At 34.0% G+C, this 27,564-nt stretch overlaps 2 protein-coding genes across 2 annotated transcripts in view; one reads left to right on the top strand and one right to left on the bottom strand.

Annotated features, from left to right (window-relative positions):
* The window catches only part of MACROD2 (mono-ADP ribosylhydrolase 2), a 2,147,078-nt gene that overhangs the window by 1,860,394 nt on the left and 259,120 nt on the right, over nt 1–27,564 (bottom strand). The gene's annotated exons all lie outside the window — the stretch shown is intronic.
* FLRT3 (fibronectin leucine rich transmembrane protein 3) lies at nt 11,334–25,575 on the top strand. The gene is made up of 3 exons (XM_072634488.1): nt 11,334–11,588; nt 19,970–20,741; nt 22,070–25,575. Exon 3 carries the CDS (start codon nt 22,123–22,125, stop codon nt 24,070–24,072), a length of 1,950 nt encoding a protein of 649 aa, XP_072490589.1. The 5' UTR covers nt 11,334–11,588; nt 19,970–20,741; nt 22,070–22,122; the 3' UTR covers nt 24,073–25,575.

Below are 27,564 nucleotides of genomic sequence, written 5' to 3'. Positions count from 1 at the left end.
GTAGGTTGAGAGATCTGTGAACCTCTGCTGCTGCTGCTGGGCATTCCACCCCTGAGGCCTGCTCCAGTTCTCCTCCCAGCACGTAGGCTGGGCTGCACTCTACTCTGCGTCCAGTGGGACAGACCTTTCCTGTCAGCCTTCCACATCACCCTGGGCTTTAAGTCTCCTCCATTCAGTTGTTCTGTGGCTTCTACTGCTCTAGAATTTGTTAAGAGTCATTCTTTACAGGTATTTTATGGGCTATAGGGGAAGAGATAGAGCATGTGTGTCTTTCTACGTTTCCATCTTGGTTCTGTCCCCTTAAACTTTTTTTTTTTTAAATAGGTGTTTCTGGAAGAAGCTTGGGACCATGAAAAGAACTTCACATTTCCTCAAAGGCAGTCTTTTCCTACCCTTCAATTCTAGGGCAAAATTATTATCCCTTTGCAGTATCTCTCCAAATACATATACTAATGGACAAATTCAGTAGGTCATCCATGGAACTGTATATCATAGTATGGACAATGTTTTTCCTTATATCAAATGTAAATTCACCTATTATATCCTCCCACTGCTCTTAGTTCTGCCTTCTTGAAGGGATACTTGAATAAAGCTATTCTGTCCCCACAGGATTTCTCTCCTCCAGTCTAAACATTCAATTCAGCACTGGAGAAAAGAAAAACAACAAAGCAAAACAAAACAAAACATACTTTGCCTTTCATTTAGGGGCTTACACTCTATAGGGAAATATGAATACACACAAATAAACAGAAGGTAATTTCAAGATTAGGGAAATTAATAACTCAGTCAATTTCCAGTTCATTCAATTACTTTTCACAGAGCATGACCTTAAAGCCATTCATAGACATTCACCTTTACATGAGCATTCTCCAACTTATCAATGTCTTTTCTAAAATATGATGTCTAGAAATGAATACAACATTTCAGGTATGAACTAAACAAAAAGAATTCTGTAGGATTATAACCTCCATATTCACAGACACTAAGCCTCTTGTAATATAGACAAGATTGTATTTGTTTTCTTACCAGTTGATTCATTTTGAGTTTGTAGTTCACTCAAAGTTTTTTGTTTTGGTTTGGTTTTTTTTTTGGACAACCAGAAGCCTAACCATGCCTTCTTTGTTTTGTGCTTGGGGGATTGTTGCTGTTTTTTAATCCAAGTGAATATAACATTTTACATTAATCCCGTCAAATTTGAACCTATATGATTCTGCCCAATGGTACTCGTCAAATTTTTACATCTGATTTTGTCACTCAATGTTTTAGTTACCCCTTCCAATTGTGCATTATATCTGAATTCCATGTGCACATGACCGGCATATTTTTCTAAGTCATTAACTTTTTTTTCACTGACAAGCAAAGATCCCTGGGACATTCTACTGAAGGCCTCTTTCCAAGTTGCCATGACCATTAATGACAACTCTTTGTCATTCAACCAGTTTCAAAACCATCCAATAGTACAACCACTAAGATTCATAAGAGCCAGAATTTTTAAAAATGCTTTAAAGTTTGCAAAGAACTTCATATATGTTTTCATTTGATCTTCATAACAACCCTATGATGTAAGTATTATTATTATCCCCATTTTACAAATGAGGAAATTGAGGCTGAGAGACTAAAGTAACTTTTTCACCTGGTTAGAATTTGAAGCATAATTCAAGCTCAAGTATTCCTGGTTCCTAGTCCAATCCTCTATCCACTACTGCCAGTACAACTGTCCATTCCATATCTCAATCTTTTCCATATGCATAGCAAGAGAGGCCTCACCAAATACTTATAGATTAAGCAGCAAAAGTACTACGTTTAAAGGCAGAGAATCTAGGTCTGAAATCTAGGGCTCCTATTCAATATCTATTTGACTTCCGACAAGTTACTTAATTTCTTAGCTTCCTTATCTATAAAAGAGGAGTTTGGACTGGATCATCTCTAATTCCAAATCTTTATTATCATAGAGGAGGTTTAGGACTTATTTAGGGGATGGAGACTATTTTTGGCAAAGGGGAAAGGGTACAGAAGACAGAAAGAGAGCCAGTATCTTTCCAACTAGAAGTTCATTTGGGGAGCAATTGGAAAGAAGGCTAGAAAAATAGCATGGACCCCAGCTTTAAAAAATGGATTTGATACAGTAGGATTTTTTGTGGATTTTTGAATGCCAGGGGAGGATATATTTCATTAAATATTAGTGAAGCAATAATACGGAAAAAAGGAGAGAAGGAATAGAGAATGGAGTCAAGTAGACGCTATTGCTTCCACAATAATTAAGGCAGGATTTAGACTAAGGTGGTAGCAGACAGTAGGAACAGAAAGTAGGTGAAAAATCTAAGATACATTTCAAAGGAAGAAGTAATAGGAGAGGAAGACTACAGGGAGTCATAGATGGGAGATGGGTCAAGCAAAGTAGGGAAAAAATACTCAAAGGTAACTCTATACTTTTTTGTTGAGAAGCCTGGGGATTGGGTGGCATGGCTGGCTCTCTAAAAATGGGGAGTTAGGAAGAGATGTGAGTCTGTGGAGAGAGTGACAAAAAATATGTGATTTAAGTTGAAGTGATAACAGCAACTGCCTGAAGATTTCTAATGAGGGGGACCTCACTGCCTTCTAAAATAGCCAATCAGTCTCTGTAGGCTCATAGTATTATAGGATTAGAGATTTAAAGATAGAAAAAAGGGATCCTAGAGGTCATCTAATATAACCTCTTCATTTTATAGGTAAGGAAACTGAGGGGCAGAGTAATTTCACTTTTGATTCTGTAATTCTGAGAGGTGTTTTATTCAAGGTTGTAAAGAGCATAGCTTATTCATATTTCCTGATTTGAGATTTAAATGATTTTTAAAAATAAAATTATTTAATCATGCTTTTAACTGATTGAAAGTACTTTCAGAATAAGAAATGTTTTGGTTTTGTATTTGTATCCACAACACCAATGCCCAGCACACAGTAGGTGCTTACTAAATGCTTATAAAAAAATGAATTGAATAATACTAGTAGGATTTGAAGTCAAATGCCAAAAAGTCACAATGTGGATTTTTATAATCCCTCTGAATATAAAATATCCATATGAATCTAGTCATAAGCATGAAAATAGTTCAGTAAAATTAAAAATTTCATAATATGTCATTTAATAATAATGAATACACTAGGTACAACTGTTAATCAGTAAATATTTTTCTCTTCTTAAAACCAAGTTCAACTAAAAATCTGAAGTGATTTTGAAACGTAAATCATGCTTAAAATAGGAAAAGTCCAAATACTTAAAAGACTACTATTCCAAGGATTTGGGGTATAAAATCCACATCTATTTATATCTTACTTGTGGGGTCTAACCTTTTCTTTAATCAGCCAACAAGTTTCCTTGTTTGTCAATAAGATGATGCGATAGAGCTTATTTCTTAGAGAAGAAAGAGGACAATGCATTTCTATCAGCTACACTTCTGAGTGACAAGCCCTTCCCCCTCAGTCACTATGGAAAACAAAAAGGGGCTAGCAGCAGGAGGAATGGTTCAGAGAGCAGTTGTGTTTCTAACTTCTATTTAAACATAAGACCTAAATATCTAAAAGTCCCCAAAGTTTTTCTCTCAAGAAAATGACCAGTTTTACTTTTCTTATCTTACTATTCTGTTGTGTTTTTAAAAAACAAGAAAAAATTCTTAAAATTACAAGTTAATTTTGGAATTATTAATGCAGTTTTATTAATAATAGCGAAACATAGAACTTATTCTCACAATAAATCTATATAACCTAGAATAGGACATGTGGGTGTATATATATATATAAACTATTTATTTAAAATATCAAAGAAAATTAATAAAAGCTATGGCCCATTGTAGAAATCTGAAAAAGCATTTAAATTTTCTACATTTCATTATAGACATCAAATCCACTTGAGTTATGAATTTACTCTATAAATATAGAAAAATGTCATTAAAATACGTTCATTAAATTGAGGAAGATTTGCATCCTAGAGAGAACTTCTCAATTTCAGATGTCATATAACTTGCTTGGTTTATTTACTGGAATACACTATGTTGCAAAACACCCACATAGCTCAAAACTAATCAATTCATATACTATATCATTTGAAAGCCCTCACAAATATCTAATTCATACCAATTCCCAAAGGAAATGAAATAGCGGTTGTAATAATTCAGTTTTCTCTGTAATACTGGGGATGAGGGTCAGTTTCCACAGTCACTTATATAAGAAGGAATAATCCCCCAGAGATTCAAGTTCAACTAACTTTAAAGTGTTACTTTTAGTTAGCTAAGAAATAATCATATCTTCAGGAAATTCACACTCTTAGAAACTGATAAACTGGAAGACATAGGTAGCAATATACTCTGTTACAAGAGAAAAAAAAAACAGAAGAAATATTCTGAAAGTTGTATATGGACCTACAGTTGGCACCATTACTCCCTTAATGATTTTTTTTGCAGTTTTCAATTTATTTATTTTTAGGTTTCAACATTCATTTCACTGAATGATTTTTAAAAATATATTTAAAAGTAGGTCTATTTAGCAGATGTTTAGATCTGGATAAGCAAATGCATAACAAAAAAAGCAGTCAATAAGCAGGAGAATTGAAGCAAGGAAAAGGGAATTTATGAAAAAAATAGTTTTATGTCATTTAATAAATGTACGTACACATATAGATAAGTTCTATAGATTCAGTTATATTTATAATTAAGTGTTAGATTTTCCAGAACTTTTCTGTATGCCAAACAGGGTCATGAAAATTCGAAAAAGTTGACTGAAGAACTACTTGAACTATGTGTTGTGGTAGGTAAATTTACTTACAGAATTACAAGTCTCAGGACCAATCTAAGACATTGCTGTCTTAGGGTCTAAGCATACAAGTTAATAATAAGCCAAAATGATGCTAGGCTTTTTTTTTTTCCTTTGGAATGATGCAGTTTGAAAACCCATATTTAATAAGTCAAATGTTTCATCTAGTTGAGTACTAAAAAAAGTCTCTAACATGCCTGTGATTCATGTTGGCCTATCACTATGAAAATAAAGACAAATGTCTACACATTTGAGCTCTCTGACTTTGTATTTTGATATTTGTCTATGTTTGTAACCCACTTTGGCTAGTTATAGTAATATTAATAATATGTAGAGATCAGTGATTTTATCCACGTGGGTACTCCTGTCACCTTTGCTGATCACAAGCCATCTTCAACTTAGTCGAATCTTACAACTTAGCCATCTTACAAGTCTTGGAGACTTGTAACCAACAATCCCACTGTTATGCAACCAACCTGGAGAGAAGCCTTTACCATGTAATTAGACTGGTCCTTGCACCACAGAAACAATCACCAGGTCCACATCTGAAGTTTTACCAGCTTGGCAGGACCTGCTGAAGCTAACCCTCAGTATTTCTTACATCAAGCTTTGGAGAACCCAGAACGATAAGACATTAGACTTGGACTTCACTGAGGAGCAATGTTTAAATGTAGACCTACAGGTTGATATAGACATTGATAGAGATAAGTCCTTTTTCGTGAATTTTAGAAAAAGAGAGAAGGTTCTTATGGCAACGTTAATTTTGCTACCACAACTTCTACTTCTGACAGCCTCAACTGCTCTAACACACAATTCTTACCTTTTTTTTTTTTTAACGCTCTTCACTCATCAATATTTTTGCCCTTTCCCTCTGATCCCAAAAAGCATAAGTAACTAAGGAGACAATTAGTAAGATTTTAGACAAGGAATAACTTAAATTGTTTTTTTTAATTCCCTATTAGAACCTGGGTGGTATGCATTGCACCAAAGTAGCCTAATATGGAAAAACACTTAAAAGCGTTGTGTTGGTCTTAAGTAAATCTTAAAATTGTATTTTAAAAATAAAATACGTGAAGAAATGTTGTTTATGAATTTAATGCAGCATTTAAGTATTATGATGTGACTGTGACCTGATAAAATTTAATTATTTCTTCTATACCCCCTTAAAATTGTTCAGGAAGACGACACTATTTCTCATTGAAACACTAAGTATTTGGCCAGACTTCATAGAAAAACAGATAGCTCAATGTATATTCTATATATGTAAATGTCATGTTTATATTAAACTTAGGCTTTGTATTTTAACAAGTTTTGAATTTACCAAACATTTTTAACACTTGCTAGAAGAGATTTTTCTAATTTTCCTTATTCCTATTTCACAGGAATGAGGTAGGTACTTTTAGAGGTTGTACCAATTTCTGTACTGCATACATATCTCATTTAGTGCAAGATGGGGTCAATACACATTTGGGAATAAGTTATGATGTAACCTACCTATTAGGAGAACTTGGATCATCATTTCAAATTTCCATATTTAAACAGCACTTTCCGTAGGACAACTGCCTCCTAACCTACCTATTGGAAAAGCAGCTTGACAAAAATTGAAAAGTGAGGAGGGCTTTACAGATGCCCAAGACTAAATAATTTAACACATTAACTAACATGGAACATTTTTTCACACCTTTAAAGTAAAATGTGTAGTCATGCTAAATGGTAAGGGGAAGGCAGATTTAAATAACATGGTTCTTTCAAAGAATTAAAAGTAAAATTTCAAAGAATTAAAAAGTTTCCCATGTATCATCCAAAAAATGCTATTTCACCTCTCTTGAGTACTAATCTAATATCACAGAGGGGGAAAAATTATGAAGCAGTTGAAGTCATATCAACAAGCATTTGTTAAGTTCCTACCAGGAAGGGCTGAATCACTGGGCTGAAGTCAGGAAGACTCATCCTCACGAGTTCAAATCTCGGCTCAGCCATTTACTAGCTATGTGACTCTGGGCAAGTCACTTAACCTTGTTTGCCTCAGTTTCCTCATCTGTAAATGAACTGGAGAAGAAAATGGCAAATCCCTCTACTATATTTGTTAAGAAAACCCCAAATAGGGTCACATGGAGTTGGGCATGACTGAAAGCAACTGAACAACAACAAGTACCTATGCCAGGCACTATACAAAGCATTAGAGCTACAAAGAAATGGAAAAATACCCAACAGTCTCTGTTTTTAAGGAGTTTACAATCCAGTGGAAGAGATAATATGTAAACTAGGTGCAAATGAATTACATATAGGATAAAATGGGGATAATCTCAGAGGGAGGACAATAAGATTAGACAGGACTAGGAAAGTATCATAACAGAAGGTGAAATTTTAGCTGAGACTTGAAGGAGGCTAAAGAAGCCAAGAGGTGGAGATGAGGAGGGAAAGAGTTCCGGGCCTAAGGATGGCCAGTAATAATACCCAGAGGTGAAAAATGGTATATCCTATTAGATGAAAAGCAAAGAGGCCAATGTCACTGGATCTCAGAGCACAGGGAAAGGGAGTGAGGTACAGAAGAGTGGAAAGGTAGGAAGAGGTCAGGTTATGAAGCACTTTAGTCAACTTTAGTTTGACTTTTCCCATTATAATAGTGTCCCTCAGCTCAAGTAGCAGTGCATCACACCTTCTATCCCCCAAAGTGCTATCCTCAAACTGTCTACCCATCCCTTAATAAAACTCTCATTCTTCAGTGTATCTTACTGAAATGAGATATTAAGAGGAAAGCAATATCATTTAATTCAAATGCATATGTGACTAATAAACTCAAACTCACAGAGGAATTTTCATTTTTGAAGAAAGGCATTTATTGACTCAAATCTCCCATTGACAGAATTTGAGGGGCTACAACCTTAAAGGGAAAAACTCTTGGAGTTATAAGGAACCCTAGTTCATCTAATTCAACCTATAGTTGAATGAGAATACCTCTCCTACAATATACCTGAAAAAATGTCAGACCTCCATTGAGAGGGCACACACTACCTCCCAAAGTAATCCATCTGTACTTTTCTATAGGTCTAATTTTTTGATAGTTTTCCATTATATCAAACTCAAAAATTCCTCACTACAACTTCTCACTTCTCCTAATTCTGCTCTCTGGTGCAAAACAGAATAAATCTAATCCCCTTTTCACATAACATTGTTTAAATTACTGAAGTTCTCTCTCATGTTACTTCCCTAAGTCTTGTCTTGTCCAATTCAACCCTCATATGGCAAAAGGTCTTTCTCTGTCCTGTTCAACCTTTTCTGAAAGTTCTCTAGTTTATAAGTGCCCTCTGTTAAAAAAAAAATAGACATTAAGTCAAAGACTTCAGGTATTGAAAGGGAAAATGGAAAATAGCAATGGGAAGGCGACTGAAAAAAGATTTTCTGAAATCTCGACAGTTTTTCATAGTGGCTCCCATGGAAGTAGCAGCATGGTCTTAGAACAGGTAGAAAGGTGTAAGGTGGATTGTAGGAGCAGAAATTAGGAATGTTAATGTCATGAAGTGTTAGATTTGGCGTGAAAAACCCTCATTGTAAGAGAAGTAGAACTACTGCTGCTGCTTCCTTTTTCAAGACTTCTTTCTTCACTACTTAGCTTCTTGCTGCCTGGATCCAAAAATTCAGATAAATTAATGAGTCCTATAATTTATCTGCTTTAGGATTTAAATGCGTTTGTGTCGTATAACCTGAAAATCAAATTGCCACTTATGATACTGTATCTTTGGAGAATATATTCTGAGCAACCAATTTAACTTCATAATTTTTGGAGTATAACCTAAACCTGTACGAAATTTGAGAACTGCTTGTATTTGCCTTTCCCATATCAAGCAACAGTTCTTAGATAATAAGGAATACCAAAGGGACTGGGTCTGTGATCTCATTGGTATAGGAAACTCCCAGGTGAAGAAACTCTATACCAATGCAGGCCATCACTTTCTCTACAACTTCAAGTCTTAGAGGGTTCTCTAGGACATTGAGAGGTTAAGTTATTTATCCAGGATCACTCAGTCAATATGTGAGAAGGGTCTTGAATCTAGTTCTTCCTGGTTTCAAGGCCACTAATCAACTAACCCATAGCTGGGTTTGACACAAATAAAAGTGCTTTTAATTCTTAGAAAGAAGCTGGCTATATAAATCCTACTTTCCCTGGCCATTCAGCTTGAATATAAAATTAAGTATAAAATTGTGAGAAAAAAAGCTCATAAAAAGCTAATTAATTTGTAAATGATTTTCTTTTTTGATTCTGGTAAAATCTGAGCACTGCCATTTATTTACTAGGTATAGGAGTTTGAGTATATCTCCTTAGGCCTCAGTTTTACTGCCTCCAAAATCAGGGTAAAAATACTTGCACTATCTCGCAATGTGGTTCTGAGGATCAAAGGAGATTGAATTCAATTCAACAAACACAGAATAAGCAAATACTACGTGCAAGGCAGTGGATAATGTATAAAATGTATAAAAAGATACATAAAATACTTTGTAAACTAGAAAGCACTGGCTTTGTAAATATTATGATTTAATTTTATTATTATTATTACTAATTTGCAAATTAGGAACTGCTTATATTAAGATTCTCATTGTAGACAATAGGACATCTGTTTTTCCTGTTTTTTCAGTTTTTCCTCAGTAACCTTTAACATGATAAAAGGCACACAACAGGCATTTAATAAATGTGTTGACTTGACAGATGTAGAAACTGAGGCAAAAATGGATTAATCAAGTAAAAATGACATGATTAATGGCATTGATAGAATAACTGTTTCCCTACCTCACTTCACCTGAACCTCTACTCTTTCTACTAAATGAAAATGACTCATGTTTATTGTGTTTCTAAAATTTCTGTTAAGCCTTCTCTGGGCATCTTTAATATTGACACAGACGTACATGGAACATACTCTTGAAAAGTGGACAAAGCAACAATTCTTTTTTAATGTACCTATTTCTGACCTAAAAGTTTCTATGATTAATAGAACTAGAACTGAAAGAACTTGCTCGATTTCTGGGAGCTCTACTATGGCCTTTTCATTTCTCTCATTTCCTTAAAAAGCAACATCTGTATCACTGGTTAACTTAAGTCAAAGACAATAGTTACTTAGTGTTTTAATAGACTTTAGAATTCAAAAAATTCACCCACCCTAAACCTAATGGAGCTTTTCCTCCGATACCAGTAAAAGTGCAGCCATGGAACAATTGGGGTCAATATACCTCTTATCATGAGTTTACCTTCTACTTTGATATCACCCAGTCTTAGCAGAGAATGCAAAAGGTCAAACTTCTATCAAACAAACATATAAATAGATAAACTAAATGAAGCTAATGAAGAAACCTTAATCAAATAGTCTTAGGAAAAGCAATTAGCTGGCCTCTTACAGAACCAAACATTTTGAGGAGCCTAAGAAAAAAAGAGACCATGGGGAAAGTCTGCAGTTTCCTATGGCAAAACAAATTAAGTTGCTAGCTAAATGATATTATTTTCCAGGTAAACTAAAAGTCAAAACATCTCCTTTGATCCTTAGAAGGATCTTAAAAGGCAAGATGCTCACCAGTCTTGTTTTTATTTAGTAATAGATTTAAAGACCCCTAGGAAAACTAGGAAGTTGTAGAAATTATGACGTGAAAATAATAAACAAAACTCCTCAAATATATATGAGCAAAAATTAATCATCTCTCCCAAACCTACACAACTGTCATATTTTCCTCAAAGGCAATTTTTTTTTAAATTTCAACATAACAGTCATTTCAATGGCAGTTTTCATCACTTCTAGGGCAATTTAAGATATGTTCATCAGAGTTATGATATAAAGAAGACAAAAATATCCTTAAATATTTTGTTTCTTTGTAGCTCAGAACTTTAAATACTGATGATTCAATCTAGAATCAGGATATAAACATGCTTAACTTGTTAGGGGAAAGAATACGAGGAAACATGCGTTTATTCATCAAATTGGAGATAAACAAGCATAAAAAAGGGAAAATATTTAACTTTTGGTCTTTGCCATTTTCCTTTCCCCCAAAATGAATAATCAGTATTTTGGCCAAGATTATAAAAAAAGAACGTGCATTCTCACAAAACTCTCCTCTTTTCTGGCCTATTAGACATATGCATATAATTGGAATTACTTGTCTTTACTGTATATAACTACCAGAAAACTATCACTCTTCTTTCATTAGTCAATAATTAAGATAATCAAATTATGATCAATTTCATTTTCCCCATCTTCGTACTCATTAACAAAGGGGAACTGCAATCTCATGAACAAAGTCTGAAAATACTGGACATCTAGAAAAGTGGACATCTGACACTACTCCCTTATTAGAGTAAACTTTTAAAATGCTGAGATTTCAAAGATTTGCTCTCAGCCCAAGAAGCCCAGATCATGAGCACAATATTGGCAGACTCTGCCTTATTTAGACTTCTCTTACCCCCTCTAGTGTTGGCAAAGAATATATGTCTGCTTAGCCAGTTACCTCACTGAACAAGAGCTGGGCTAAGTCCTGCCCATCTATGACATCACCCCCTTCTTCAACCACTGCGAGGTGAAGCTTTAACTTCAGACTTGGAGGTGGGCTGTGTGTGCACGAAACTGGAATGCTTTCCCTCTCTCACTCCTGCTTGGTCTAAGAGTGATCTGAAACAGGACAAGCTTGCTGGGTACTGCAGCTGCTGTTTGCTTTGTGTGTTCTGGACCTGCCGAGGAAGGGGGCTGATTATTTCAGTTAACAATCAGTGGAATTACAGCTGGAACTGGGCAATGTAAATCGGATCTCCTTTTTTCTTCAGCTTTCTGGTAAGTGTGTGCCTTGTTTCTCTTTTTTATTTTCCCAGAAAGTTTGATCCTTTACTTCCCCACCATGAAATCTTAATCTAAGCTCTCAGTCATACGGATGAACTATATGGTTGTAAATGAACAAATAAAAATGGATTTTACCGTATAACCCATCCATGGGAAGTTTCTTAAAAGCCTTGCCTAGAATTATTTGCAAATGGATTAGTTTTGTCTTTATGGCACCTATCCTTTGAAAAGAGCACTTTGGAAAATAGCAAGTTAAAAACTTGAATGGTTTGCTTACCCCAGACACTAAAAATTTAAATTTGGAATTTTCACTGTACTAGTGAAACAAAATGTTTGACAAACTTGGACTCTGCTGCATGTGTGGTATGATGGGCAATTGTCGTTTTTACAACTGTGAAAGGAAATCAATAAGCCTTCAGCACATAAGCAGGCAGGACATGAAAAGCATACGTCTTGCTCACAGCTACTTCTGTAGACTTATATGCTTTTGTAAAGGATTAACAGCTACACCTAGATTTTAAAGCTTGCATTGCTAGCCTACATTTCTGCTTTGAAGATTTCAGACTTGTGGATCACAACTATTTAATTCAGCCCAGAGGAGAGTGAGACTTCCAAACCATATTCCTTCTCTACTATAATGCCAAAATTCATTGCTTGGACAAATGTAGTATGTGACTAGCATAGTAATTCATACAAAGTCCACTCAGAGAAACTAACAAAGCTAAGCTTTAGGACTATGCATCATGCATGCAATAGGACCAGATTAACAAATCTACCCCCATCCCTGGGAAGAAAAACACGCTAAGCCTAAAACTCTTCATTCAATTTTTAAATAGCAATCACCTAAAAACTGGACTTTGAAAATGTTATACAAAAAAATCCAAAAAGTAGTAGGAGGTATGTAAAAAATAATAATAATCTAATAGATTAGGTCTGGAACAAAATGGTTGCATTGAGTCAAATAGTGCAACAGGGCCCAATTTCCTACACATCTTTTCAATCTTTTTTTTTTTATTGGGGGGGGGACCGTTTTCCTTCTTTTTAAAGGACAGTGAAAATCTAGATCTTGAAGAATCATTTAATCAAATTCTTTCACAATTAAAAAAAGGCAGCTATATTTTTGAGGTTTTAAAATAAATTTAACTGCTCTTCTTTTGAGAAGCTACCATATGTGTATATATGTAAAATGTAAGACCATATATCTGCATATGTAAAAAATCAAAAGAGCAGAAACAAAATGATCGCACCCACTAGAAAACTGACTCATCCTTAGAAAAGCTTTCATTTGGCAATCTGCTTGAGAAAATCCATTTCAGCCTGTGTAGGAAGAATGAAAATTCCTGATTTGAGCCAATATATTTTGTACTTGTCCCAAACTGATAGATGTCTATTAGTATTTCTTTAAAAAAATATATCCTGTTAAAAGCACCATGCATTAAATGTTACTCCATTTTTGTCATACAAAGAATATTAAGTCAGAGACAGTCTAATATACATAAAAGCATAATTAACAGTACCATAAGTCTTTAAATATGAGATAATAACATAAACAAGGAATAGACTTACCCAAATGTGATTGCATTTCTTAACTAATAAAATATAAGTGACTTTCTTTTGAAATAGCATTGATTAAACACATCAAGTCCAACTTGTTTTAAGTAGCAGCAAATGTATTAAAATGAGTGAATGAATGAAAATAATGAACTCATTATTGTAGTGTCAGATATTGTTATCTACTGGTTACTAATAAGATTGAACAAGTCACTTCTCGGCTGACTCTTTTGTAAAAAAAAAAAAAAAATCAATTATCGCCAATTCAGAATGCACTGTTAAAGACTTCCTATCCATTAATATTAGTCAAATACATAACTGATCAGCATATGAAGTCGCATGTACCAGGATCAGTAAAATAATGAAAATTCCTATCATAACTGAGAGTGACAACAAAAGACTAGGTATTTCTTTTTCAAGTGCTAATTAATGATCCTCAAATTCTATCAAAACTTTTCTAGAGCTAAATGAAGCAGTGTGAAATAAATTTGGTTGAAATCTTGTGGCTGTCAGACTTTGTTAGTAGGCTATTAATTATCTTTATCCCAGTTTCTTCTCTAGACTGTATCACCCAATCAAACAGAAACACCAATTATGCTCAGCATCTCTACTCCTGCCTTAGGACATGGAGCTCTAATGGAGGCATGCTTTAGTCCTTCAAGATGAAAACTACAGTTACTAGTGTTAGAAATATTTAAATCCATCTTAGAGACATTTTCTGTACTCTCCTAGGCCACACAACTCAACTCTTTTTCACGTTAATGTAGAGTATGTTTAACAATTTCAAAACCTAGAAAGATGATTATCAGAGAAAGTGCCTTAAACTTAATGTTTATTATGCAACATGTCACATATTTATAAAAGTTTTTGCTTTTAAACAGACATTATTCAGCATAATACACTGAATCCCTATATATTAATTCTGGAAATTATCTTTTAATTTTGCTTAAAGTCAATATTTAGGGAAGTCTTCCTTTAAAAAAAAAAAAAAAAGGTGGGTGGCCTACAAAACAAAGGATGTGATCAATCACCGAACTGGAGCTCATTGATCATTTTGAATACATCTTTTAAATTTTCTGAAATTCAACCAGTTCCTGTAGAATGAACTGTCAGTTATTTTCAGAAAATCATGGTAAATGAAGTCAATGTTGAAAGTAAGATTCAGGAAATCTTTTAAAGGCTAAAATTTCTTCCCCACTTCCCCCCTTATTCTTGCCCCCTGAGGCCTTCACTGTTCTTCTCAACAGGAGGCTTTGTTGTAATTAAGGCAGAGAAAAACTGGACAGCAGCAGCAAACATCTGACTTGTGGCTCCTAAAAGCAGGCTTCTTGTAGAGTGTACCACCCCCCAGTGGGCAAAAACTCCACAGTAAACTCGCTGCAATATTAGTCCGGAAAAAATGCATTTTCTCTACAGATAATAAACAAAAGTATCTTCCAGGTACTTATAACATGCCATTATTTTAGGAAATTTCTAGAAGTCAACAAATTTACCCCACCCCCAAAAGAGGTGGCTGAATTTAAAACTCTGCTTTTCAATAATCAAAAGAGTTCATATTTCTGGATATATTTTACAGTTTCAGAATATAGAAAATGTAACTTAATACACATTTTGATATATTTATCAACAGCATAAAGTCATTTTCTAGAGTGTGTATAAAAACATTTTTTTTTTGATATGGTCACTGTTACGCTATTTTCTACAGATAAGAAATTGCAAAGATTTTTTTTTTTAAGTAGAAAGGAATGCAACATTTAAGCAATGCAGCTAGAGTCTCAGTTGTTTTGCATATGGATGTCTTTCTCTACCTGAAAACAAGTGTCAGGAATTTATGAAAGCCCTTTCCAGGTATTGCTCCACTGAAATTGGAGGCAGAGAGGAATTACTCTCATTTGATAAGACAGTGATAGCTTTTGTTCTTTACTCTTTTTATTTTAGATGTGGGCAAGTTACCTTGGCAACTTAGAGAAGAAAAGCCGAGTCCACATTTAGTTAAACACAATTTTAAAACTGTGCCACTCTTTTATGAAATTATTAGTTGGTTTATTCTCGTTCTGTTTAAAATCAATACCACAGTGACACATGAAAACAATGTACATGTTTCTAATTTTGGAACTCTTAAGTGAAAATGAATGTTAGAAACTAGAATGATATCAAGGTTGATTTGTATAATTTATTCTAAGAGCACATTTGTGGTTTAATATGAATATAGATGGAATTAGCATTACATTGATGCAGGAAAGTACTGCTCAAAAACTCTTAAGAAAAAAGTCATAGATATGTCACTCTTACAAACTCTCAAACTTATTCAGTTTTACTTTCTCCAAAGGAAGTAGTAGCCCTGCTTTTGCTGTCATAGCTTTTCTTTCTGGTTAAATCTAATAAACTGTGACGGAAGTAACATCCCAGTTTGCTTTCTTGTTTTGTTTTAAGGATGCTCCATTTAACTTTACAAGCCAAAGTAAATGAAGCAGGATCAGGTTCATTCATCATAAATTTAATGGAGAAAAGAATCAGTGATGTAAAAAAGAGAAAATAACCATATTTTTAATTATTATACTCAATTTTACATAAACAAAGAAAAAACCTTCCTTGAGTATAAAATAGTCTAGAAACCAGTCTAAAAAGGCACACTTGCTTCTTTGCATCTCAGCAAACCCTTTAGACTTCATGACTCTCAAGAGAAGAGTGAGAGGTCCTTCTGCTTGCCTAGCATTAAACAAAGAATGGGAACTTTCCTGAAATCTGATGATCGTGGAAAATTTAACTACTAGCCAAGGTGCTTAGAAAGCATTTTGCTGTCACAATCAACTAACCTTACGTTCTCCATTTTAAGGTTAACCATGTATCTACTTGATTTTAAATACTATTTGATGCTGCAATAACTTAGTATACATGCTTTTGATCATTTTCTTAAGCTTTCTAGCTGCAATTAAAGACTTCATAAACAAATTGCTTTCCTAATCCTCTGCATATGTGCCAGGTTACCTAAGAGAATTTATAAAAACAAAATGAGTTCTACCAAGTCTGTTTTCTTTTACCTCAGACTGCACTCACAACAGTAATGCAAGTAATTTGGATTAGAAGCTCTATAAGTAATTTTCTTCTTGACTTTAATATGGAAAAAAAATTATAGTTCACCATCTTAAGAAAATATATTCCAAAGATAATTAAAAGGAAACCATGATAAAAAGTTCTATATTCTTTACATTATTCGTGGAATTTTAGAGAAAAATAGGAATAAATTGCATTTTAAGTAATCAAAGCCAATGAAAAATAAACCAACACATTTAAAATTTTACAAAGAGTAAATAATGGATGTGGGAAGTTGGCAATAACTTCATATAAGCTATGACCTCATTTTAACACAAATGCCAACCTTTCAAAATACTAACCTTCCCTCTCCCCAAACACAAGTAAAAGAGACAATCCGATAGATAGATAGATAGATAGACAGACAGACAGATAGACAGATAGATAGACAGACAGACAGACAGATAGATAGTAGATAGATAGATAGATAGATAGATAGATAGATAGATAGATAGATAGATAGATGGATGGATGGATGGATAGATGGATGGATGATAGATACATAAATAGAAAATTTCTTTAGTTACTAACTTGTTTACAAATATTAATGGGTTACTTTGGGTACAATTTCTTAAATTACATCAGTTTTTCTCAAACATCTTATTCCATATTTTTTCTGAAATTCATTTGAAGCTTTTTTAAAAAAATTATTATGTACATGGGGTAATTTGATTGTTTCTCCTATCCAAAAAGCTCATTGTTTTTTATTAAAAATAATTAAACAAGGAAATTCCTGTTCCAAAGACACTACAAAGACAGACACATGATGTCCTTGACACATGATGGACTTCTTGTCCTTGTTATAATTTTAGTGTTACAATAAAGTTTGAATGACAAAACCATTTTTTAAAATAAAGATAAACTATCCCTTTAAGTAGAGTTCCATTTATTTTTTCCCTAAGGTACTCCTTTAACAACATTTTTTAAAAAATAGAAGATTGATCCTTTTTTGTTCAAATTTAATAGGCTCTTTCAAAACCATGAATCCATAAAAGGCTCAGAATTTGATGTTGTGAAAACCTGCCCACAGTGTCTAACCCAGCAGGGGTCATTTTCCTTTTCATCATGCAGACTCAACCATAATGACTCTATGTCAGGGACTGTGCAGAGAGAGCTCTAGAAGAGGGAAGTCTGGGCTTGGCAGCAGGATACCCAGATTCTATGTGGATAGATCACTAGAGCCTTTGATATGCAAAAAAGTATTGTTTTGAGCTATAGTTTCAAATATAAAAGGGAAGTTCAAGATATCAAACACAATCAAATCCTGAATTGAACTGTTTTCCATTTAAGGGAGTAGGAATGAGAGGAAAGTTATACTTAATCCACATAGTTGAAACTGTGTCATTCTTCTCTAAAGAAATCTGCTTTTTTTTTTTTAATTTTTTCTCTTTGTTTTGATGTAATTTAGGAAGAAGGGAAAGACAGGTTCTAAGAACTTAATGAGCTTTAGTGCTCTCAATTTAATCCCAAATTATTACCACTATTGTATTAGTGGTAAACGTACGTTTGCATATCCAATGGGGCCTAGAGGAAGCTGTTTTAAAAGTGAAAACGCAAAGTAAATACATTGGCCTTTTTCTTTTCCTCACTAAACTGTAACTGGTTTTCTTTCTCAGTGCAGAAAGTGTTCAAGGCAATGTACAGACAGCTTGATTCCAAATCAGCTTATTCTTAGGCAAATAATTAAAGTTACTCTCTTTTATCTTCAGTTATTGATATTGGAGACATTCTAGTGCATGTTCTGGATAAGCTTGCTAGGGGAGCAGGAGTGAGGAGAGAGCATCAAAAAAAATTTTTTTCTCCATACTAATCCAGTGATTTTTATCAACTCAATTTCAGAATTCTGTTTAGACTGCTCTGGAAAATAAGAAATATTTGACTTGTTGACTCATTCTGCAGGTTCTGATTTGCTGTTTTCCTGACTTTTTTTTAATCAGTTTCTAATAATATTTAATAGAAAAATAATTATTTTCTAAGAAGCATAAATTACTTAATTATCTTATTACCTTTAAGCATATTCATACTATTTTCATGCTTATAAAATATTTACCGCAAATATTTCTAAAAAGTAGTTTTGCAATTATGATCTCACTAGCTTGGATTGCCAATTGAATGTGAGGCAAATGTTTTCAAGAAAATGTAGTACTATAATTCAAAAATTCCCAGGGAAGTTTGAAAGGCACCACATTCAAACCTCACATTAAGAAATGAATCATTTAAAGTTTCCTCTGTGGGCACTTTGCAATATTCATTAGAGACTGCTTTATACATCTGCCATAAACTGCTCTTCTCAGTTCAAGCTGCCCAAGTCATAAATTAAATATATCTGTGATTTTGGAAAAAACAAAACAAAATCTTTAATTCTATTAAAGCAATCAATCTGAGTTTGCTGTAACAGCATTTAAGAAGAAACTATATCTATCTATCTACTTACTTAGAGAGATTCATGTCTCTATATATGTATATAGATGGATAGATATGTATGTGTGTGTTAGCTTGGAACCACAAATTCAAACTTAACTTAATTTAACATACTGTTTCTCTACAAGGTTTGAATTCTGGAACAGATGCTCTCCTTGTTGGATGCCATGTCATGACTACAGGGAAAAGTAAATTACTGCTACTCCAGCCCTTAATTTTAGGGTCCAGAATCTCTGTTTCATAAAGATGCTCTTCCTCAGACAGAACACACCTAAAGGAGTGACCTTTCACAAGTAACAATAAACAAAGACTAGCCAATGACCAAAATAATGCCATCACTGGAATTATTGGTCTCATCAGTCAGACTTTAATCCTTTTCTTTGGAAACTAAAAAAGGTCATTTATTATAATCAATACGTTTTTAAAAGTAGAGGAAGATATCATCGTGTTTTAATGATATCTGTTATCTATCATTACAATGAGTTTGATTTAATAAAGGATCTTTTGATCTCAAATATATTTTTAAATAATTATAAGTCTAATGACAAAAAATTGAAATATTCATCTAACTGGGACAATAATTAAGTCTTTGACTTCCATATTTCCTTTTGGCCAAGAACTACCTAGGGTTTCCGGGCTTCCAATTAATCCTCACAAACACCTCTAATGAGGTAGGGATTTGGAATTCACATTATGTAGGTGGGGAAATTAAAGGAAAAAGTCAATACCAGACTTGGCCCTAAGCAAATCAGAAGAAGAATTCTAAAAGAAACACTTTCCAACTATATTAGTTAAATTATGATGGAAAAATATGAATGACTTACAAGAATTTAGTTATAATATTTAGATTATATTTCTCCATGATACATTTGGTTGTTTATCCAATATGAACTTTGGGGGACAGCATATTATGCCTAAAGAAAGGATAAACATAAACTTTTAAAGTTTGGGTAGTAGCAGGCTAAATATGAGGTGAAACTATGCTTACTAATAAATAATAAGTAAATAGTGAAGTAAATAATAAGTAAATAGTAAAGAAACAGTGGTTCATAATTACCAAAATAAAATTTCCTTATAGAATACTGATTGAACCCAACTTCAGTTACTATTATTTTTAAAAAGTGGAATAGCAAACATAAAAAGAAGCAAATGACAAATTTACTTATTTCAGTTGCTTTCTACTAGATACTAGGTCAAGAGATCTGTTGGTTATGTAAATAACAGAAGTAGATTAACACCTAAAAATTTCTTTCATTTATGTCAGTGCACAATGTTATCAATGATTTACTAAGTCTTGTTTATTTTCACAGGTTAATTAACTGACCCAGGATTTTTTAGAAGAGATATTTGGAAGAAATATAGCCTGCTCCCTTTTTTATTTCTCTAGAAGAACATCTGAATTTTATTTTCTTTCACGTCTCAAAAAAAAACAAAACACACCTATTCTTGTATAATAAGAAGAAATACTTAATCTGCCAGAAAATCTGAAAAAGTACAAAGAAGCAAAAACTGGAAATAGCTATTTCACCGCAGGTATGCATACCTCAGGATATAGCTACTCGACAAAGTTTATACTTGGGTAATTTTATACAGGAAGAGAGTTTGGGGGGCAACTGCCTGAAAAACCTACTATTCTATAGGCCTTAACATCATGAATGGTTTTCTTCATGTGGATCTGAAGTTACTATCTCTGACACTACACAGAAGAGCATATAAGAATTTCAAAGAGGGCAACTTCCATTAAGAGCATTAAACTATACAAAAGAAACTCTTGATACAGAGACTTTATTTGAGAGGGAAAAACACATAAGAAGCCATGTGTTGCACATAGTAACAGGAAGCTGAATTGTTTCCCTACTACAATCTAATGCAGTTGTCTACCATGATGAACCATTGCTGGAATGTTCACTGAGAACAGTGAGCCTTGTCAGGAGATATATACTGCAGAGGACCCTTCAAATAAAGTCAAGTAGCAACTTCATGGACTGCACAAGAGCGGAAGAGTCATAGGCCCTCTCCAGGAAGCAATTTATGCCCACTGGATTCTTGTCAGCACAGATTTTACTTACATCTCTAAATAAGGTAGGACGGATATTAATGTATTTTATTTTCAGTCATGAAAGAATGAGGAGAAATCTTACTTAGACTTACCTTACATGTGAAACTATGGTACACAAATGCCCCTACATTTATCTTTCCTTTAAACACAATGGAAGTTGAATAACATTTGGGAATTTAAAATGTAATCATTGTGTTAAAGGGATCCATAGTGCCAATAATAACCATAGTACCAAAATATCAGTTTTGTTTCAACAAGTGCAGTGGAAGGACATACCTGAGTATATTTTTAACAAACTTTTAATAAACTGTATGCAAGTATGGATCCATTAAATGATGACTCATAGAACATACTATACTCACAAACAAGGGTATGAATGAGGGAGAAAGAAATTGTAACATGAAATTATTCATGGCACCTAAAGTTGGAAGAGACCTTAGAGGTGATCTTACCCAACCTGTCATTTTACAGTTTTGACACCCACAGAAGAAAAGTGGCATGCCCAAGGCCTCATAAATAGTAAAAGACAGAGCCAGAATTTGAATCCAGGTCTTCTGACCCTAGAACAATATTTGGTTGGTGTTGTTCCTTTCCCCCGTTACTTCACTATACCATGCTGATGCTCCTGAAATGGAATTTTGTATCCAATTATCAGGAAAAGTACTAGCAACATAAACTTTTCCCAAACAATATGTGATTTTTTTTCTCTAGAAATTGTCTTTAATAAAACATCTTAACAATGACAACAAAAGAAATAGGTGATTACCCTTACTCCGTTTCCTGTACAAAACATAGTTTTAATCATTTCAGAATTATTTTTGTCCTAATGGGAATTTGCTATGTTTCTTCTTATATTTTGATCAATTTCCATTACTGAAGAGTGATTAACCTTCTGAAATCATGGTCATTGAGAATAACAAAAGTATCTTATTCAAGGATAAAAAGTTGTGCCATTATAATGACTCAGACTCTAAATAAAGAAATTTAGACATTGCCATAACTTAATCATCGAATGAGGACCCTAAACTAATCAAATCAATACTAGGAAAAGCACTTGGACAATTTATCAATACATTAATGTTATTTTGACATAAAAAGGAATTAAATCAACAGCAATAGTTAGCATATGTACCCAAAACCTTAACATAAGGTAGCATCATGTAGCTCTATTCATTGAACATGAACTATAAATTTGTTGAAAAGGAAAGAAAACACCAAAGAACATAAGCATTGAATAATCTATAAGTAATGTAATCTCCAAGTTTTTATTTCCATACTGGTTTTTAATATTATTATTATGATTTCTAACTGCTGAGTGAATTACTCTTCTTTTTTATTTTCTATCTTATAGGGCACTGAAACCAAGAGAAAAAGATTTCTGTGAAGACCTGCACACTGCTGACCATGATCAATCCAACCTGGAGCATCTTCCTAATTTGGACTAAAATAGGACTATTCCTTAAGATGGCACCCCAATCAGTCATGGCCAAATCCTGCCCTTCTGTGTGCCGCTGTGATGCAGGATTCATTTATTGTAATGATCGTGAGCTGACATCCATTCCTACAGGAATCCCAGAGGATGCTACAACCCTCTACCTTCAGAACAATCAAATAAATAACGCAGGGATTCCTTCAGAGCTAAAAAACTTGCTAAAAGTAGAAAGAATATACTTATACCACAACAGTTTAGATGAGTTTCCAACTAACCTCCCAAAGTATGTTAAAGAATTACATTTACAGGAAAACAATATAAGGACCATTACTTATGATTCACTATCAAAAATTCCTTATCTAGAAGAACTGCATTTGGATGATAACTCTGTTTCAGCTGTTAGCATCGAAGATGGAGCCTTCCGGGATAACAACTATCTCAGACTGCTTTTTCTATCCCGGAATCACCTTAGTACCATTCCCTGGGGCTTACCTAGGACTATAGAAGAGCTACGCTTGGATGATAATCGGATATCCACAATTTCATCACCATCTCTTCAAGATCTTACTAGTTTAAAACGCCTGGTTTTGGATGGAAACCTATTAAATAACCATGGATTAGGAGACAAAGTCTTCATGAATCTCGTCAATTTAACAGAATTGTCATTGGTTCGAAATTCTCTCACCGCTGCACCAGTAAATTTGCCAGGAACAAACCTGAGAAAGCTTTATCTTCAAGAAAACCACATCAACCGGGTACCCCCAAATGCTTTTTCTTATCTAAGGCAATTGTACCGATTAGATATGTCCAATAACAACCTAAGTAACTTACCTCAGGGCATCTTTGATGATCTGGATAACATAACTCAATTGTTTCTTCGCAACAACCCGTGGTACTGTGGTTGCAAGATGAAATGGGTACGGGATTGGTTACAGTCATTACCTGTGAAAGTTAATGTCCGTGGTCTTATGTGCCAAGCACCAGAAAAAGTTCGTGGAATGGCTATTAAGGACCTCAATACAGAATTATTTGATTGTAAAGACAGTGGGACTGTAAGCACCATTCAGATAACTACCGCAATACCCAACACACTATATCCTGCCCAAGGACAGAGGCCAGTTTCAGTGACCAAACAACCTGATGCAAAGAATCCCAAACTCAATAAGGACTACCGTACCACAGTGAGTCCAGTGAGGAAAATAATAACAATTACTGTGAAATCTGTCAGCACTGAGACCATCCGTATTTCTTGGAAACTTGCACTCCCGATGACGGCTTTAAGACTTAGTTGGCTCAAACTGGGTCACAGTCCTGCATTTGGATCTATAACTGAAACAATCGTCACAGGAGATAGGAATGAGTACTTAGTCACAGCCCTCGAGCCAGATTCACCATATCGAGTATGCATGGTTCCCATGGAAACCAGTAATCTCTATCTCTCTGATGAAACCCCAGTTTGCATAGAAACTGAAACTGCACCCCTAAAAATGTACAATCCCACGACAACCCTCAACCGGGAACAAGAGAAAGAACCTTACAAAAATTCCAATCTACCTTTGGCCGCTATCATTGGGGGTGCTGTGGCAGTAGTGGCCATTGCGCTACTTGCTTTAGTGTGCTGGTATGTTCATAGGAATGGATCCCTATTCTCAAGGAACTGTGCTTATAGCAAAGGGAGGAGGAGAAAAGATGACTATGCTGAAGCTGGAACTAAGAAGGACAACTCCATCCTGGAAATCAGGGAGACCTCTTTTCAGATGTTACCAATAAACAATGAACCAATATCTAAGGAGGAGTTTGTAATACACACCATATTTCCACCTAATGGAATAAATCTGTACAAAAGTAACCACAGTGAAAGCAGTAGTAACAGAAGCTACAGAGACAGTGGTATTCCAGATTCTGATCATTCCCATTCATGATACTGAAAGACTCAATAGACTTTATTTTGGTTTTTTTTTAAACCCAAGGGAGGTGACTGTGGGTACCTGTTCTACTGCAAAACACTGGATTAAAGACTGAAAAAAGCAATGTACTGTACATTTGCCATATAATTTATATTTAAGAACTTTTTATTAAAAGTTTCAAATTTCAGGTTACTGCTGCGATTAATGTAGTGGAGATACCTGACCACAATTCTCTATTTTAGTATTTTTTAGTAATTTGTACTGTATTTTCCTTGCAAATATTGAAGTTACAAACCATTTACTTTTGTGTTCTACTGAGTAAGATGACTTGTTGACTGTGAAAGTGAATTTTCTTGCTGTGTTGAACAATCAGGACTTTGCATTCACTTGAGATCCTTGTAGTATAAGCACAGGCCATTTTCCACTTTGGTATTGATAAAATGTAAAAACTGGCTGATTGAGAAAAATATAATTGCAAAAATTCACAAAACAATGTGCAGGCTATCAGATATGTATATCCTGATGCAACTCAATAAACAAAAGTTTGTGAAGTAATGGGCAATATCAGTTTTCTGAATATAACCATTTTATCTCTAAGCAAATTAGATATCTCTTTTTTTAAAAAAAAAGACAAAGTATCCCTTACATGAATGAAATTAGTTGCATGAAAGCCAGAATTTGAGGTCTATTAGCTAAATGCAATATTTAATAAGACTTTAAGGATACCACCACAAAACCAAAAAATATAACTGGGCTTCCAAGTATCAAAAAATATATTTAGGAAATTCAGAAGACCCATCTTGTAAAGAATAATAAACTAATACCAGAACTGCAGTTTGGTTATATAGATGCTACCATTCTGTTTTTTTGCAAAAGTGAATTCTAAACTCAATTTATAATTCTCTATAAGCTGTTATTCTGCAAGGGACACCAATGCTGATATCCTAGCCTAATAAACAATAAGAGATAAAAATTATAATAAGCATTTCCCCTTGACAATCCAGAATAAGTAGTAATTAAGTGTGAATTTTAAAAATGAATATTAGATCTCAAATTTAGTTCCAGTATCTATGAAATATTTTCACACTGTACATAAATAAGCTCAATTTGTTTTCACTACAACTAAGAATACTGCCCATTACTACCACAGTTTTCCAGAAATTACATGATAAACTTGTAATGTAACATTTCTTTCTAGCTTCCTACTGAATTGTGAGCTATTTCTTGTTTAAAAATCAAGCCACCCTTTTGTTGCCATGATTGTTATTTTTTTTTTAAATTTTCAACTAAAAACCAAAGTGCATTGTACGCCCTTTGGCCAGTCTTGTATGTGCCTTGATCCAACGCTACATGTATTCAGCTTTTAAAACTCGACAAATTTTTCATACACCCTGAACTATGAAAAATATTGATCTTATTGCTGAATAAAATTTAAAAAATAAGGACAGAACAATTGTATTTGCTTTTTCCAAATTATAACATCGAATTTAGGTAAAATAGCAAACCACTTAAAACCTTGATGATGTTTGTTTTTTTTAATCTACAACTTGAATTTGTACTTCACTTTACTCAAAAGCATTCAAAGTACTTAACATATGAATTCATTCTACTGACATATCTCTTCAGGTTTTTTAGTATTATATTAGATGGAAAATGATCCCCCAGAGAGCATCTGAACTTGACAGTGGTCATAAAATGAACATTAAAGTAATGTAATGTTTATATCTTGTCTGTACTACCTACATTATACTGTCACTTTCAATAAGTGAATATTTGAAAAGTTAAAGAATAACTTCCACCCAAAAAAATTTAAGCATGTATGCCTATCAACTCAGTAGATGTTGCAACTTGTATCCGTCTGTTGGGAAATCGAATATATAGCTGGCTTAAGAGTGGATCAAAAGTGCTCTATTAAAACTCAGAAGATTCACATTGTATACTTTTAGAAAAGTTCATAGACCGTTTAGACCATTCCATTACTTAAATCTTCTGTTGAAGAAGTTATTTCCAGCATTTGTTTGATATTGACACAAATTATAATTATTAAATATACAAACAGGTTACTGGGAGATATTTTGGACTCTTTTTTTAAACAGGGACAATTTCCAAAGAAGATCATTTCATCAAAATATTTCATATATGGTTCTAAAAGACATCAGGAGAAGGACTAGATTTCTTTAAGTCCCTTTAAACCAATGAACTTATCTTCTTTTAATAAAAAACCAGCAGATAGCACAAGGGGAAGCTCAGAATTAGCCTTTCAAAAGCATAGAGAATTTGGGAGTGTGTGCTAACATGGGCCTTCTTTCCAAGTGCTGACTTTCATCATGTGATTGACCATACCTTCATCTAGGATGAGACAAGAAAATTCCTTTGTCAAAAGGGTGAGGGCAACTAGCAGTTATGAAGAAAGAAAGTTAGGATGATCTTTTTCTAAGCTTACCAAGATATTCAAAATCTCTACTGGAAAAATAAATGTTTATATCCCTACTAAATTTTCAATGTGCAAGTCTTTGCCCCAAAGGGCACTAGATAAATTTGCTACCAACTACCAAACATAATATCTAAATGCTGTTGACAAAAAAATGGTCTCCAAATTTGGCACTAATGTAAGAAATGTAGAAAAAAGTAGTCTAAGCTTGAAAATTGATGACCTATACATTTAACAAGAATACATCTGGGAAGCTGAAACAAAAAAAATTACTCCCTTGCTGAATGTTCAACAAAGTCAAAAAATTGTTTTTTGGAAGCACCCACTTGAAACTGCATTAAATCACTGTATTTCAATTCCCCTTTCCTATTTGGAACAAAAACAATGCTCTATCTTTCAGACATGTCTGTTTTTAAAGTATTCCCCTGTTGTATAGGAACTAAAAAATTCTGCTTTACTATCCTTATGGTTTCTGACTAAAGCATATTTTGTATCTGTACAACAGCATGACAGCTTTCATGAAGGCAGGAGCTTAAAAACATTCTAAAGAGAGGTATATATCACACTCTAAACTTAAGCACTTGAAACTGCAGACACTACAAGAGTCAAACCATTACTGAATTTACTTCAATAGCAGCTCATCTACCTGGTGCTAAAAAAAACCCAACAACTTATCAATTGGGATTTTTCCCTTTTATTCAGGGTTCCCACTTAAATAATAGGAGTAGATACTTTTACTTCAGAGTAGCCTCTGAATTGTTACTGTTAGGTCAGGTTGTTTTTGGGGGGTGTGGGGAAGAAGGAGGGTTAAAGGGTGTTTTTTTTTTCCTTTGGCTAAATGAATACATGATATCTTGTGTTTATTCGAGAGTAGAGAACATCCAAGTACTCCATGGCTAGTCCAACTGAGTAAGCATTGGATTTTCGCAGAGTATGTCATTCTTATCTACCTACAATCATAGACATTCTGGGTTGTTAGAGACCTCTAACACTATCTCCATAAGAATTCCCTTATAACATCATCCAAAATTGGTCATCTGCTGCTTAAAGACTTGCAGAGATACGCATTGCCTCCC

This window comes from Notamacropus eugenii, chromosome 1 (assembly GCF_028372415.1).
Source record: "Notamacropus eugenii isolate mMacEug1 chromosome 1, mMacEug1.pri_v2, whole genome shotgun sequence".
Classification (NCBI taxonomy): Eukaryota; Metazoa; Chordata; class Mammalia; order Diprotodontia; family Macropodidae; genus Notamacropus; species Notamacropus eugenii.
Note: the sequence above shows the minus strand (reverse complement) of the source record. Positions and strands in the feature narration are given on the sequence as shown.